The sequence below is a fragment of the Bubalus bubalis genome, chromosome 7, assembly GCF_019923935.1.
Source record: "Bubalus bubalis isolate 160015118507 breed Murrah chromosome 7, NDDB_SH_1, whole genome shotgun sequence".
Classification (NCBI taxonomy): Eukaryota; Metazoa; Chordata; class Mammalia; order Artiodactyla; family Bovidae; genus Bubalus; species Bubalus bubalis.
In genome coordinates, this window is record NC_059163.1 from 99,939,127 (window position 1) to 99,954,862 (window position 15,736).

Sequence of the window (15,736 nt, forward strand, 5' to 3'; positions counted from 1 at the left end):
AAGACTTCCTAACTATGATGAAATCATGATAAAGGGTATTCGATTGGCCTGAATGGTAGTGAAGTCCTTTAAGAATTATAAATAATGTTGGTGACCACTTTTATAACTGTAGTGTTGGGTCAGAGGCTGAATAAGTGAGATAAGTGAATAAATGAGAGATTTGCTTTTGAATCCCTTTAAGAAAAAGCTTCTGCTAAACAGTGTGCTGAAATGTGTTCTAGGAAGCCATCTCTCTCCAAAAACCAAATAGTATTTTCTGCTAGAAATTACTTTTTACTAGGAGAACATATTCTCAGTAAAAGACCTAGAGTGAATTTTGTTATATGTGATTTTTATTTAGAATTATTTTATAATTTGTTTTTAAAGAAAGACTATAGAATCACCTATATATTAGAAAACATACCCCCTTCCCCAAATAATTGAAATTTTGGAGAATAGGAATCTCCTGAATCTGATATTATTTTTTAAAAATCTCTTTTCTTCATTTCTTCTACTCTAGCCTTGAAAGGAAAAGAGGAGTAGCTCAAGGTATGGTAGAAATAAAGAAAGAAGAGCAGTGTTTTGTTTTCCTCTCTTTTTCAGTAGCTAGGCAGGGGGACATTTTGAGAATAGAAGAATGAAAGATGGTGGGTGCAGATCCACTTTTGTATGTGGCCAGAATTGGGCAGATGGAAATAAAATGTTGAGAGAGATCCTGTCTGTTGGGTCTGTATTCTCTGAAATTAGAGATGAAGTTATCCTCTGAGGTTTAGAAGAAAGAGATGAGATTGAAAGCTTGAGAAGAATAGTGAAAGTATGGAATACTTGCAGCCAGAAAGGCAGACAGGAAGGCAGGATTGCTGGCTAGCACTGAGGAGCCAGCCAAGTTTCAGACTGAATTCTTAGTGAGTTACAAGAATTAGCTTACTTTTATGCCTGTGTTTAGAGATGGTTTCTCTGGTCAGTTTTAGCATACCTTTTTATTGTATTACATAAATGTAGTTTTGTAGGGGATTAATATGATCAGAACATTCTTTAATAGAATCCCTGGGTTATTCAGAGTATTTCATTTGCTACCTTATATAAGAGTTGCTTAGCTTTAGCTAATCATGTAACACTTATTCATCATATTAGCCTTCATCAGTGTTGCGTTAGTGAGGTAACAGATCACCAGCAAACACTTACATGCTGTGTGTTTTTGTTTTACCTGTACACTGGGGATTTTTCTGAAGAAAGCCATGTTATCTTGTTGGTTAGCATGATTATGCAAACAAGTTGCTCAGTGACATTTTGGCTCAAAGGGAGAAGCCATGCAATAATACTGCATCCATTGCATAAGTAAGAGCTAGCATACAGTAAGACTGAACAAGAAGTATGTAACTTTGTAAAACTCATATTCTGTGAAACTAAGCACTGTTTATTGTCTTCAAGTGTTGAAATGTGTTGAAAAATCACAGTGCAAAAGGTGTCCTAGGTCTTATTTGAGGAGATTTTTAATATCTCATTGGGAAAAAAGCCCATCTTTTTGTTTTAAAAATATAAGATCAGTGTGAAATCATTAACTGGCCATCATTATATTTATCAGTTAGGAACACTTCTGTATAACTGTTAAAATTATTTGAATTATGGGGATTTCATTAGGATTGGTTTTAAGCTATAGTTCTTTAAATGGAAACAAATCATTTTGCTAAATTTATAAAATAAATAATCTTTTGTCTCAGGAATAAAGAATTATTTTCCTAAATACCAATTAAATTTGGAGTATATTTAAAAATCATCTATAATAACAACAACAAAAAGTCATCTATAACATATGAAAAAAGAATAGAACAAGGCCTCCCTGCCCCAGCCAATATGCTTTCTAGCACATAAAGGAAGACATAAAAGTTGAGCCATGCATACTTCTCCCTTGTTGAGCTCCCAGACAGATCTTTCTGGCCTTGTCCACAATGTTTGCTTCCAGTGCAGGTAACAGTTTACCTCTTTTTAATTTATTTTCTTTTTCCTTCCTTCCTTTCTTTTTTAATTCTTCAATGAGAATGGAGAAGCAGGAGCAAACTATAAAAACTGTGACAAATGCATTTAGCTGGTGAAAAGGAGTATGATGAACAATATATGGATTAAAATTAATACATGAATGGTAATTTCTTGCTTAGGTGTGAAAAGTTAAGTAAATGAGTATATGTTTAGCATTACTTGAAATATGTAGTCTACAGTTTGTCCATTGGTGACATTGACTTTATACCTCTCTACTGGCTTCTCAAAGAATTTCTCCTCTTCCGGACACACAGTAGGTGTTCTGTACATGTCCTTCTTCCCTTTATTTCTGTCACATAGTTTCTTAACATATCTAGGAAAATGAGTCTCTACAAAGGTAGAGTAATCATTTTCTGTTTTGTTCACTAACTGATCTCAAGAGCCCTGGGATATAAATATTACTGACTCAGTAATGAGTCAAAAATATTAATTATTTATTGCTCAATAAATATTATTTCCTAAATAAAGGAAATGCCATGCTTATGAAATAAAATTGACTTGTTTCAATATTTATTATCTAAAGTAGAAAAGTCTAATTTTAATTATTATTACTATGAAGAAGACTGCCTAACAGATTTTTGTTGATGTGATTATAAAAGAATTCTATAATCTTTTCAGTGTGTTCTGTTTTTACCCTTGTTCATATAACAAATGATGAATGCTTTCATTACGAAAGGAGAACTAAAGTTCATTTATTCTGTAAATATTTACTGAGAACCCCTCATGTACCAAGCACTGTGATGACTAATAGGTTTAGTAGCGAAAAAAGGTCAATCTTTTCTCTTTTCTTTGAACACTTAGAGTCAGCCTTTGCAGTCCTCTAGCTGTCAATGAACAATTGTGCCTCAGATCCATTAACCTCTTACTACCTGTCTCAAGCCACTCATACATGGAACACATTTAAAATCATAAAGTACACACCAAAAAATATGTAAAATATATCAGTATTTTAGTGAAGGAAAATTATTAGGTCATGAGAAAATGTACGCATCCAAAAGGATTACTGTTCTTTGCTCCATTTGCAGTACTTCTTTTCCTAACCTACTTCAAAGACTCTGGGCTTAAATATTGCATATTTAGGGTTATAAACTATATAAGTAGTCTTTTAAGAGTATGTTCATCAAAATGAAAATCAGGTGTAACAAATATGTTTGAGTCCCATAATGTATTTTATTATGAGATTTTATCTTTCATAGAGAGTGACACACGTGAACTCTCTTTAACATTGCCTAGCTGAATTCACTTGCTTTGACATTTAAGCCATGGGATACAGTAGTTGTTTTACATGCACTAAACTGTTGCTTTGCTATTTGGTTAGGTTTGCATTATGCAACAACAAAACTCTTGAAATGCAATGTCTGTTAATCCTTAGCTGTGACATCTTGAGAGGAGTTTTGGGATTTCTTGTGTATTTAAGAGTACTATAAAATTGTTCTTACTCTCTCATTTTAGTATGTGCTCTGTCCTACATCCACATTTGTTATGAGCTTCGCTTTACTTCTCTGTAGTTGTGATAAATTGTACAAGGACATTCTCATGGTTAATTCTTCTTAGAGAGGGGTTGGAAAAATGGTCTGTGGTTGAAAAGAGAATGGAGCAATGACCCTTAATGGATAAACTATCATTTGATATTGAGAAAACAATCCACAAATAGTTCTTTATTCTGTTCTGGTGTTCATTGGAAGGACTGATGGTAAAGCTGAAACTCCAGTACTTTGGCCACCTCATGCGAAGAGTTGACTCATTGGAAAAGACTCTGATGCTGGGAGGGATTGGGGGCAGGAGGAGAAGGGGACGACAGAGGATGAGATGGCTGGATGGCATCACTGACTCGATGGACGTGAGTGTGAGTGAACTCCGGGAGTTGGTGATGGACAGGGAGGCCTGGCGTGCTGCAATTCATGGGGTCTCAAAGAGTCAGACATGACTGAGCAACTGAACTGAACTGAACTGAATCAATAAAAAATTAGAAGTATTACTCAAAGTTCTTCCTTGAAATTTACTTATAACACACTCTCTTGTTCACAGCATAAACAAATGTAAAAATTACTATGAAGTACTTGGAGTAACGAAAGATGCTGGTGATGAAGATTTGAAAAAAGCTTATAGAAAGCTTGCTTTGAAGTTTCATCCAGACAAAAACCATGCACCTGGAGCAACAGATGCTTTTAAAAGTAAAGTAAACCTTTTAAAGCAATTTTCTAAGCTCTTTTTAGAATTCACTTTATAGTATTTCAGATACTAAGTCCTACCTTTAGACTGGTGCATAAGCATTTTAGACTGGTGAGGACCAGCATAAGCATGGGTCCTCAAAATCCTTTAAAACTTAACTTGTTATACCAAGAGCCAAACAAATGCTGTTTGGCTTCACAAAAGCATCATGTCAGCTTTTGCAAATTTCAAAGTAACTTTTCTAGATACACAAGCATGCTTTCTTGTTTACCACACAAGTAGTGTGATGACTATGCATGAGCTTCTAGCATTTTACCAGCTGGATCTAAAGGAGTTAAAAGTAAAATCTATTTTCTCTGAGTTTTTTAAATATTAGAGACTGTCCAGAATTGGCAAATTACTTAGAATCACTGTTTGTCCAGTGTTCTTCTATTTCTGTTAACTCCAGACAATTTTTTGCATTTTCATATGTAGTTCTAACATGATTTTTTTTCAAGAATGTTTGTTTCCTCTTAGCTACTATTCATTTTTCTTCATTTTCTTTATTACTTCAGCTTTATTTTGTCAATTTAGTAAACAAGTGTGAGAGAATTGATTTTATAATTTCATGTTTATTAACAATTTATTCATAGGAGTTATTTTCTGGTTAATAAGAAAATGCTTAAGTTATTATTTGTTTTTGTGAATTTGGCATTCATAGAGCCAACGTATGATGTTTATGGTGAATGCTGGGGTTTTGGAATAACAGAAAGGAGATACTAATTTTTTTAATTTTCCTAAAAAATAGATGACTCAATTGGTCATTCAACAAAATACCATTAAAATTGTTTCCAGAATGGTTTTATTTCTTAAAGGAAGTTGCCAATCTGCATACATTTGGGGATTATTAATATAGTTCAATAAAAGCAGCTGCCAAAGTGGTACTGGTGAAATTAAAATATCACTGTGACAGTGAGAACCTTCTCTGATTGTTTCCTTAAATTAAAAGTAGCATACTGAAAGTACAGGAAAAGTTTCTTTACTCAAAAACACTAGCTTTTACCACATACTCCCCCCACAAAGGTAAAAAAACTTTTTTTCACATTCTGAATTAAAATCATTTAATTTAAAATTTTTTGTGTTTTTAAGATGTTTAAAATGTTTGGCAGTGAATTATTTGCATGTCTGTGATCTATTAGATGATTTCAGTATTAATTCTTCATTAATGCTAAGAACATGCTTCTTTCTCCCATTTCTGTATTGAAGTTGTGTTATTAATAGCATTATTGGTCTTAGAATAACAGTGAGTGGATCTACCAGTATTTTTACAGCTTGTGTTGTGTTTTGAAGAGATGAGCAACATAAATGTCACCCCACACAGACACTCAGAGAAGTTTTACAAAGGTGATGCTACTTTGATGTGGTACATTTCAGAATTCTAATCTCTGATTTGCAAAACTACAAACAATATTGATCAACATGCTGGGTGGTGACTCATCTGTAGAGGAAAGGTGCACATTATTCAATACACAGGTTATTTGTAAATCAGAATGCCAGTTTATTAATTCCAAAGAGGATCATACTAGGGTGGTGGTTGATGAACCCATTTTTCATTGAGTGGAAACTACATAGAAAACCCAGATTGTTGGAACTTCCCTGGTGATCCAGTGGTTACGACTGTGTGCTTCCATTTCAAGGGGCATAGGTTCAATCCCTGGATGGGGAATCCTGCATGCCACATGGTGCAGCTGTAAAGAAATAAAAGAAAACCCAGACTGTAAGCCACAGAAGATTAGTGAACAAAGGTAGTTAGTTAATTAGACAATATTACCGCTAGTGTGTCATCACAGAGAAGTGGCAAGTTTCCTTCATTCAAGTGGCAAGATCCTTCATAGGATCTTTTCATGACCTTCTGAATCATCTTATTTTCTCCTTAATCAATTGATCTTAACTTCTGTGTCTGGGATACCAAGCTATTTAGTCTAAATAAAGACTATAGTTTTTTGTTTGTATAAGAAGTAAGTATAGATTTATTGCTCTGTGATTGCTAAAATACTTTTTACAGAAGATGGAAACCGTTTTTTTGTTTTTTTTTTTTTATTTCCTTCAAAATAGAAAAAGAGACAATTAGTTAAGGAATGAGATTAGATAGAAGATATATTTTCATTGTGTGTTTTGTAAAACTTTAAAAATAAAAGCTTACCAGCAAAGAGGGTAGATTAAATAAACTAAGTTCATGCAGCTCTTTGTCCTTTAAATAGGTTTGTGAACTTATCAAGGCAGGGAATATTTTATTTACATCTAGACAATAATTTGCATAATATGTATAAACATACCTTTAAAAATATTTGAAATGTATTCCTTTCCTTCTCTCTCATGTGGATATTTTCAAAATATGCCCTGTCTGCGTTTATCTTCAAAGACTCCAGGTATTTCATAGACTGTTTGAATAATACATGTGCCTGTTGACATATGCATGAATCTGATTACAAAGGGCACTGATTAACTGTTTGTATGTTTGTTTGTTAAATAATAATGGATCAGATGCTACTGCCTATGTCAGGTTTTGGAAGTTCAGTATTCTTTTTTTTCTTTCTTTCTTTTTGACTGTGCTAGGTCTTCATTGTTATATGGGCTTTTCTCTAGTTGTGGCAAGCAGAGGCTGCTCTCTAGTAATGTTGCATAGGCTTCTCACTGCGATGGCTTCTCCTGTTGCAGAGCCAGGCTCTAGGGCACATGAGCTTCAGTAGTTGTGACTTCCGGGCTCTCGAGCACAGGCTCAGTAGTTGTGGCTCACGAGCTTAGTTGATCCGAGGCATGTGGTGGGATCTTCCCGGACCAGGGATTGAACCTGTGTCATCTGCATTGGCAGGTGGATTCTTTACCACTGAGCCACAAGAGAAGCCCCTCAGTATTCTTAACATCTAGACTGAATTTCTAAGACTAGAGAAGTCAGTCTACCTTATGGGCTAGTTCTTCTAGAGAAATACAAGAAGGAAATATGAGATATCCTCTTATTAAATGAATTTGTAATTTATGAAGAGGAGACAAATCTCAGAACATTTGGAATAATAGTAATACCTAACATTCAACAAGCATTTTATAGTTTTTCATTCTCATTTTTAAAACTTTAATGCTATTAAAAATCTTCTGAAGTAAACAGGAACCAGTGTCATCCCTTTGCAAGTAAGAAAATGTGAATCTCAAAGAGATTAACTGATTTACCCAGGATCTCCCAGAAGACTGAATGTAATTAAAATTCAAAACATAGAATAACGATATCCAAAGAAAAGCCAGAAAGGTACAGTAGAGTTATAATCAGAGTAATTGGAGAAACTTACATATTATAGGTGGGAATTATGTATTCTCAAGATGAGTGTGATTTCTTTGGTTAGAGAAGATGACAGAAACTTGGGTATGAGAATGAGGGAAGTGATTTAAAAGTCAGTGAGGACTTCCACTTTCAGGAAGACTTTTCCCTGTTATTCACACTAAAGTACAACTGAAAATTAGTTATAAAACAAAACAAATATAAGTTACTCAACAACATAGTGTTGGAAATTCTAATCAGTGCATTTAGGTGAGAGAAAAAAATGAAAGGCACATAAACTGTCCCTATTGGCAAATAACATGATCATGTATAAAATACCTAAGGAATGTACCAAAAGAAAATCCTAGAACCAATAAGTGAATCCTGCAAGATTTCAGGGTATAAGATAAACATAAAAAGATCGATTACTATTTAGTATATTTCTGCATACTAATGTATACTATTTAGTATATTTCTTCATACTAATATGTAGACACTGAAATTTAAAAATGCATTACTATTTATAATCACACACACACAAGAAATACTTAGGTGTAAATTTAACAAAACTTGTGTAAGATTTGTATGCTGAAAACTATATAATATTAATGAAAGAAATCAGAGAGTATCTAAATAAATGGAATGATATATCATGTTCATAGATTGAAAGACACAGTAGTAAAGATGTCAAGACTCCCCAAGTTGATACACACATTTAATACACTTCCTGTCAAAATCTTAACAGACTTCTTTGTAGATGAAAGGAAGTTTATTCTGAAAGTCATATGGAAATACAAAGAACCTGAATAAATGATTCATTAAACGAGTAGGAGAAATAAGTGTACCTGATTTTAGGACTTACATTATAACTGTGGTTAGCAAAATAGTATAGAATTGGCAGAAGGAGAGACACATAGATAGATCAGTGGAACAGGATGGGAACCCATAGAGATATGACAGAGGTGCAAAATCAATTCAGTGGAGAAAAGATAGCCTTTTCAACAGAATAGTTTTGGAGCAACTGGACATTCATACGCAAAACAAACAACAAAATTTAACCTTGAAATAAGTCTCATGCTTTATATAAGAATGAGTTCAACATGAATCTTATAAAGTATAAAACAGCGCTTCAACTTTTAGCAAAAAATCATGGGAGCAAATTTTTAGGATCTTAGGCTATATAATGACTTCTTAAAACTTAACACTAGACAGTTTATAACACAAAAAGTAGATAAGCTGGACTTGATCAAAAAAATTTTTGTTTGCTTTGCAAAGATGCTATGAAGTAGAAGAAAAGACAAGCAACAAGGAAGGAGAAAATATTTGCCAAGCACATACCTATCTGACAAAGGACTAGTGTCCATAATATATAAAGAACTCCCCCAAACTCCCAATTAAAATAGACAACCCTATTAGAAAATGGATATGAAACATGAAGAGACATCCTATTAAAGATTATATACACATGGCAAGTATGCATGTGAAAAAGTTTTTAGCATCATTCATTAGCCATTAGAAATATTGCAAAGTAGGACCAAAATGAGATTCTACTGCACACCTATCAGAATGGTTAAAAAAAAGTAGGAACACCAAATACTGGTACAGATGCAGAGTAACTGGCTCACTTACACATTGCTGATGGGTTATGAGATGACATAGTCACTCTGTAAAACAGTTTGGCAGTCTCTCACAAAACTAAGTATTTAACTAATAGACAACCCAGCAATTGCATTTCTAGGAATTTATCCTAGAAATAAAAATATATATTTACACACAAACCTATTCATGAATGTACATAGAAGTTTTATTTGTAATAGCCAAAACCTAGAATCAACGCAGACGTTGTTCATTGGGTGATTAGTGAAACAATGATACATCCATACCATGGAGAACTAATCAGCAATAAAAGGAATGAATGACTTACATAACAGCTTGCATTGATCTCCAAAGAACTATGCTGATTGAAAAAGGTCAATCTAGGAGATTTCATTCCATTTATATACTGTGTTATTCCATTGATTTAACATTCTTGTAATGTCAAAATTATAGAAATAGAGAAGACAAGTCGGTATTGTGGGCAGTTAAAAGGGAAAGGAGGAGAAGGAAGTAGATGTGGGTATAAAAGGGCAGCCTGAGATGGTGCTGGAAATGTTTTATATCCTGATTGTTATCAGTGTCAGTATCCTTGATATAATAATTTTATAAGGTATTACCATGGGGGAAATTGGGTAATGGGTAGAAGAGTCTATCTATATTACTCTTTACAACTTCATATGAATCTAAAGTTAACCTCAAAATAAACAGTGTAATTAAAGGAAAATTAATAAAATGGAATGTATCTTTTTGTGAAGTAAACAACACTGAGATGGAAATGTATTTTGTGAGCTTTGAATACCAAAATGAATTTTGGTTTTAATTTTTAAGATAATAACTGAAAAAAAGTCTTGATTATAGTTATAGCACAAGGTAAATAAATAGTAAATTAGTCGCAGTAGATAGACTAAATTGTCTTACATATACAATTATGAATTATGACAATTTTTCGCAAATGTCATCTAAAATATCATAGCATTTGGAAATTATTTTTATAGCAAAGCCTTAGAAGTAGAATTGAGTTGCCAATATATTAATAGTTTAAAAAGTAATAGTATTATGAACCTGAAATAGGTTCAGTGTATAGAGGTTAAGAATCCTAAAACTGTTATTAATACTGGAAGTACAACTTTGGCAGATATTGATAGGTATGCTTCTTTTTTGGGTATGTACCTTGGTGATGTTTATAAGTACATTACTTGGATCTCTGATTATGCTTTCCTATTAGAGCAACATTATAAATGATTGCTATATTTCTGAGTTATAGATCTATTTGGAAATCTAAAGAAAGTTCTGGGCCATCTCCTCAAGATAAATGGACTATTCATCTAAATTTTCATTCCGTAGTGTTCACAGATGACTGGAAAGCTATCTCTGAATCAGAAAAAAGTTCCAGAGTATCTGCATATAATTAATTTCAATGTGATATGTAGTCATCCAGAAACAACTATCTAATGAGCATCTATCTATTTGCTTGTTCAGTACCTATGACAACCACCACATGGGATCCAGAAAGTATTTTTAAAATAATCCCATATGCAAGAGGCTTATGATCTAGTTTGAGAAGCAAGTTGTATTTGTGAAATGATTAGTTATTAGAAGTTTCAGAATAAGAATAGGGTAATTCCTGCTGTTAGATTAAAGCAGTACAGTTTTTGTAAATTACCTCAAGAAGACATTTTGGTAATTAATGTCCTCTTTTGGACATGGAAATGTGAGATAGGAAATCGAACTTTTTATGAATATCACAAAAGTAGCAAAGTAAGATAGGAAAACTAGAGACTATGTGGATTCATTTTTTTAAAAATTCAGACTTTATGCTAGACCATGGAGATATTGCAATGAAACACACAGTTCCTACCTTCATGGAGTTGACAGTTTAAGAGAAATAAATTGTTCAGGATTAGAATGAAGAATAGCTCACTCTGGGCTGGCATGTGCAAAAAAAAGTTTTATGGTGTAGGTTGCAGAGAGTTCATTTACTATGCTAAAATAAATTTGATCTTGAACAAGTCTCCTAACCTTTTTGAAACTCGGGGACTTCATCTGTAAAGTGGGGATACTAATGGATAATATAATAAAATATTTGGGTTCAGAGCCTGGCAATTGGTAGCTATTGCTGTTACTAGTGAGTGACTAGATTAGGATACTCAAAAAGGAAATCATAGCAGGCTATTAGGGGATAGAGCACAATAGTAAGAAAGCAAGATGGGCATTCCTTTATGTTCAAGGCAGTAGGGAGACTGTACGGTATAAAAAATTGTATTGGGAGGTAATACATATAATTATAAGCAATGTATATAATACCTTTAAAAGAAATTGTTACTGTTGTATTTTTTTTCTGATTAGCCTCAAGTCTTTTTTGTTGTTTGACAAGTAGCTTTTGTATGGTACAGTCTTTTTTAATGTAAAAACTATACAATGCTTATCAACTTCTCAATACTTTTTCAGAGATTGGAAATGCTTATGCTGTTTTAAGCAATCCAGAAAAACGAAAGCAGTATGACCTCACAGGCAATGAAGAACAAGCATGTAATCAGCAGAACAATGGTAGATTTAATTTCCATCGAGGTTGTGAAGCTGATATAACTCCAGAAGATTTGTTTAATATATTCTTTGGTGGCGGATTTCCTTCAGGTATTTTAGTGTTATTATAAATATTATATTTTATGAAGCTAGAGATCCTTACCACCAATTAGGCTATTTAGAGATTTATGTACCTCCCTCTGACATTTCTTATAGTATTATGATCCTGTGATAGTTCTTCATAAAAATATGAGAAAAATGTAGACTTATTAACTTTATTGTAAGTCTGTCTTTTTCCCAGAATATATTTTAATTTTAAAAAGGTGTTCTGTATTTTACATAAAGCTGAAGAAAGGATCTATAAGTAGGAAATCGAGTGGCAATGTCTTAGTTAAATGCTGTTACAACTATAGGAAGTAATCTGTCTATTGGAGGACTATTTGGCATGGGTTCTTTGAAGATCTTCATAGATATTTCATTAATAACATTATAGATATATTATGAATACATGTGGAGATATTTCCCATTGAAATATTAAAATGTCTGAATCATTGGTTCTATATAAAGTGGGTTTTAACAACTTACATTACATTAAGATAGAAATAATTACTTGGACTAGGCTATCAAAGTAAAGTGCTGTAGAAGTACTACTAAATAGACTTTATAGTACAGCATATGTAGTATTGAGTTTTACTTACATTTACTGTGAGTTGCTTGAGTGGAAATTAATTTTTTTTAAGAGTAGCTTCTCTAAGGTGTTTAAAATTATAGCTCTAGTCTTGTTTACCACAGTTTAAAAAGGTGCTGAGTTAAACATCCCATTCAAAATTAGGAGAGTCTTTATGAATGTAGCAGTATAATTTGGCCTGGTAGCACTGTCTGAATATTATTGAGAAACACTGTGGTCATTGATAAGGTATTTTGTAAAACATCCTTGAAAGAAAGAGGATATGTAAAACAAATTAATGACTGAAAATATAACCTTGACATATTAGGATATGTAATTCCCTCTCATAGAAAAATTATTCAGACTAATAATTTTGACTGAAAATATGCTAGGAACAATTAGAAATCTTTCAGGAAATAGTGACTTTCTGATCGTTGATTTGCAGTTTTTTTTGCTTGTCTTAACATAGTTTACTTTATCAGTGATAGCCCTTGCTCATTGGTCACCTTTTTTTGAAAACAGGTTGAATGTCATCAACAAGAAAATGTTGGAAAGTTGTGATCCACCTGTACGATAATTTATTATACAGCTGTTTTTTTTTTAATGAATGAAAGTAGTATCATTTGATTTCTAGAGATACTTATGATTCATTGATAAATGCAGAAGGCAGAGTTTCAGATTAATGATCCCAGGTTTGTAACATCAACCAACCACACACAACAAAAGTCTTGTTTGTATGCAATATTAGAGAGGAATTCTTACTCAAGTTTTCATCAAGAAAGAGTTTCTCCTTTACTTTAAGGGAAACAAAGAAGAATCATTCTGGGTTTTGTCCACTTTTCGTTTACAGGAGGGCAATAAGAGTTCATTACTCAAATGTGCATTATTTTAGTAATTAAAAAAATAAAAATATAAAGGAAAATATAACTTTCTCCCTAATTTAACCTTGCTTTTAATTTTCTAGGTAGTGTACATTCATTTTCAAATGGACGAGCTGGTTATAGCAATCAACATCAGCATCGACATAGTGGACATGAAAGAGAAGAAGAAAGAGGAGATGTATGTTTATGATATGATTAGAAATCACAAAATGGCAAATTTCAGCTCAGGAAAAGGATAGAGTTGTCTGAAAACAGATCACATTGTTTTAAAAGGAAGTAATGAGTTTTCTTTTGCCAGAGGTGTTCAGCATAGACTAGAGAATCCCCTAGGGATGTTGGGGGACCAGGAGAAGAAGTCAGGGTGGCAGGTGGTTGGGCAATATGACACCTTCACATTTGATATTCTATGATTCTAATGAAGATAAATCTCAAATGTTCATGTTCCTAAGGTAAATTCTTATTGTTGGGTCTAAAGAGTTTAGAATTAATACTGAAAAACTTAAATTAGAAGTAACTTTCCTTGTTCTAATACAGTTATACTTCATTGCATATAGCTGTTAAATTACACGAAAGAGAAAGGTAAATGGAAAGAGCTCTAGACTAGAAATTAAAAGGTCTGGGCCCCAGCTCTGCCATTTTCATCAGTGTCCACGTTCCACCCTCAAATCCAAGGTAAAAATAGTTTTGCAACCTGCTGCATATTGATAGAGTATCTATGGAAAAAAAAAAAAAAAGAGGGAGACAGAGAACTTCCTCATCTATGTAATGAGATCAGGTTATATCAGTTCAGTTCAGTTCAGTCCCTCAGTCGTGTCCAACTCTTTGTGACCCCATGGATTGCAGCACACCAGGCTTCCCTGTCCATCACCAGCTCCCAGAGCTTAGTCAAACTCATGTCCATCGAGTCAGTGATCATCCAACTATCTCATCCTCTGTTCCCTTCTCCTCCCGCCTTCAATCTTTCCCAGCATCAGGGTCTTTTCCAAGGAGCTGGTTCTTCACATCAGGTGGCCAAAGTATTGGAGTTTCAGCTTCAGCATCAGTCCTTCCAATGAATATTCAGGGTTGATTTCCTTTAGGATTAACTGGTTGGATCTCCTTTCAGTCCAAGGGACTCTGAAGAGTCTTCTCCAATACCACAGTTCAAAAGCATCAGTTCTTTGGTGCTCAGCTTTCTTTATAGCCCAACTCTCACATCCATACATGACTACTGGAAAAAGCATAGCATTGACAAGACAGACCTTTGTTGGCAAAGTAATGTCTCTGCTTTTTAATATGCTGTCTAGGTTGGTCATAGCTTTTCTTCCAAGGAAGAAAAAACAAAATGAAAACCACGATTATGGAAAACTAACCAAGCTGATCACATGGACCACAGCTTTGTCTAATTCAATGAAACTATGAGCCATGCCATGTTGGGCCCCCCAAGATGGATGGGTCATGTGGAGAGTTCTGACAAAACGTGGTCCAGTGGAGAAGGGAATGGCAAACCACTTCAGTACTCTTACCTTGAGAACCCCATGAACAAGTTATATCAGTGTTTTCCAGATCAGTGTCAGGATCTCTAGGTGAAGTACCTAAAAAGTTGTGTGTTTAAGAATCATCCCAGGATATTGGTTTGATCAGGCAGATTTGGAAGCACTAAATCAGATGATCTCAAATGTCATTTCTGCCTCTAAAAATGTTTGACAACTGTTGGATTATTGACAACTACAGTTATATTGCAATTTGTTATTCTTTGATGATTTTTTACAGGGAGGTTTTTCTGTGTTTATCCAGCTGATGCCCATTATCGTATTGATCCTCGTATCATTATTAAGCCAGTTGATGGTCTCTAATCCTCCTTATTCCTTATATCCCAGATCGTAAGTAGCTAAGTGAAGTTTTACCCCCCAAAATTGTTGTTTTTTACTTAGATAACTTTAAAGGGCCCTGTGCACTTTTAAACTTTTAAATGACAAATCTTCTCTTACTTCATGTGTACCATTTAAAAATCTTTAATTTTAAAGATAGTTTACCTAAGCAGTAAGTTTGTGTTATGTTAGTTTACATTTCTATTCTATTGTGGATAAGGACAGAAGTGCTATATTCAAACTTGATAGCAATTTAATGTAATAGGTAATGGACTGACATCAAAGACAAAAACCTTCAGAAGACAAAAGTACTTTAAAGACAAGGTATGGGGAGGGAGGAGGGTTCAGGATGGGGAACACATGTATACCTGTGGCGGATTCATTTTGATATATGGCAAAACCAATACAATATTGTAAAGTTAAAAGATAAAATAAAAAAAAAAGAAAGAAAAAAAAAGAAAGACAAAAGTAGAATTGTGATTGATGCTACATACATAGATTTGTGTCATTAAAGTGGAAATGATGTTACTCTTCTGTTTATAAAATATTGATTAAATAAAAGCAAATACTACTTTTTATGTATTTTTCCACAATATATTGTAGTCTATAAGCGATTGGGACAAAGCAAATTTAATGCAGTATACATTCTAAAAAACTTTAGTATAATACAATGAAGATAAAGGAAACTTTGTAAAACCATATCACCAGTTCTTTTATAGTATTAAAATGATTGGTCTACAAA

General features: G+C 33.5%; 1 protein-coding gene across 3 annotated transcripts in view; it reads left to right on the top strand.

Moving 5' to 3' along the window:
- Positions 1-15,736, top strand: part of DNAJB14 (DnaJ heat shock protein family (Hsp40) member B14) — a 43,462-nt gene that overhangs the window by 17,226 nt on the left and 10,500 nt on the right. For all 3 annotated transcript variants that reach the window (XM_006052487.4, XM_006052489.4, XM_006052488.4), the window contains 4 exons: positions 4,045-4,190; positions 11,522-11,707; positions 13,228-13,322; positions 14,897-15,006. In XM_006052487.4, coding sequence (XP_006052549.1) covers positions 4,045-4,190; positions 11,522-11,707; positions 13,228-13,322; positions 14,897-15,006 — 537 coding nt within the window. The remainder of the gene's footprint in view (positions 1-4,044; positions 4,191-11,521; positions 11,708-13,227; positions 13,323-14,896; positions 15,007-15,736) is intronic.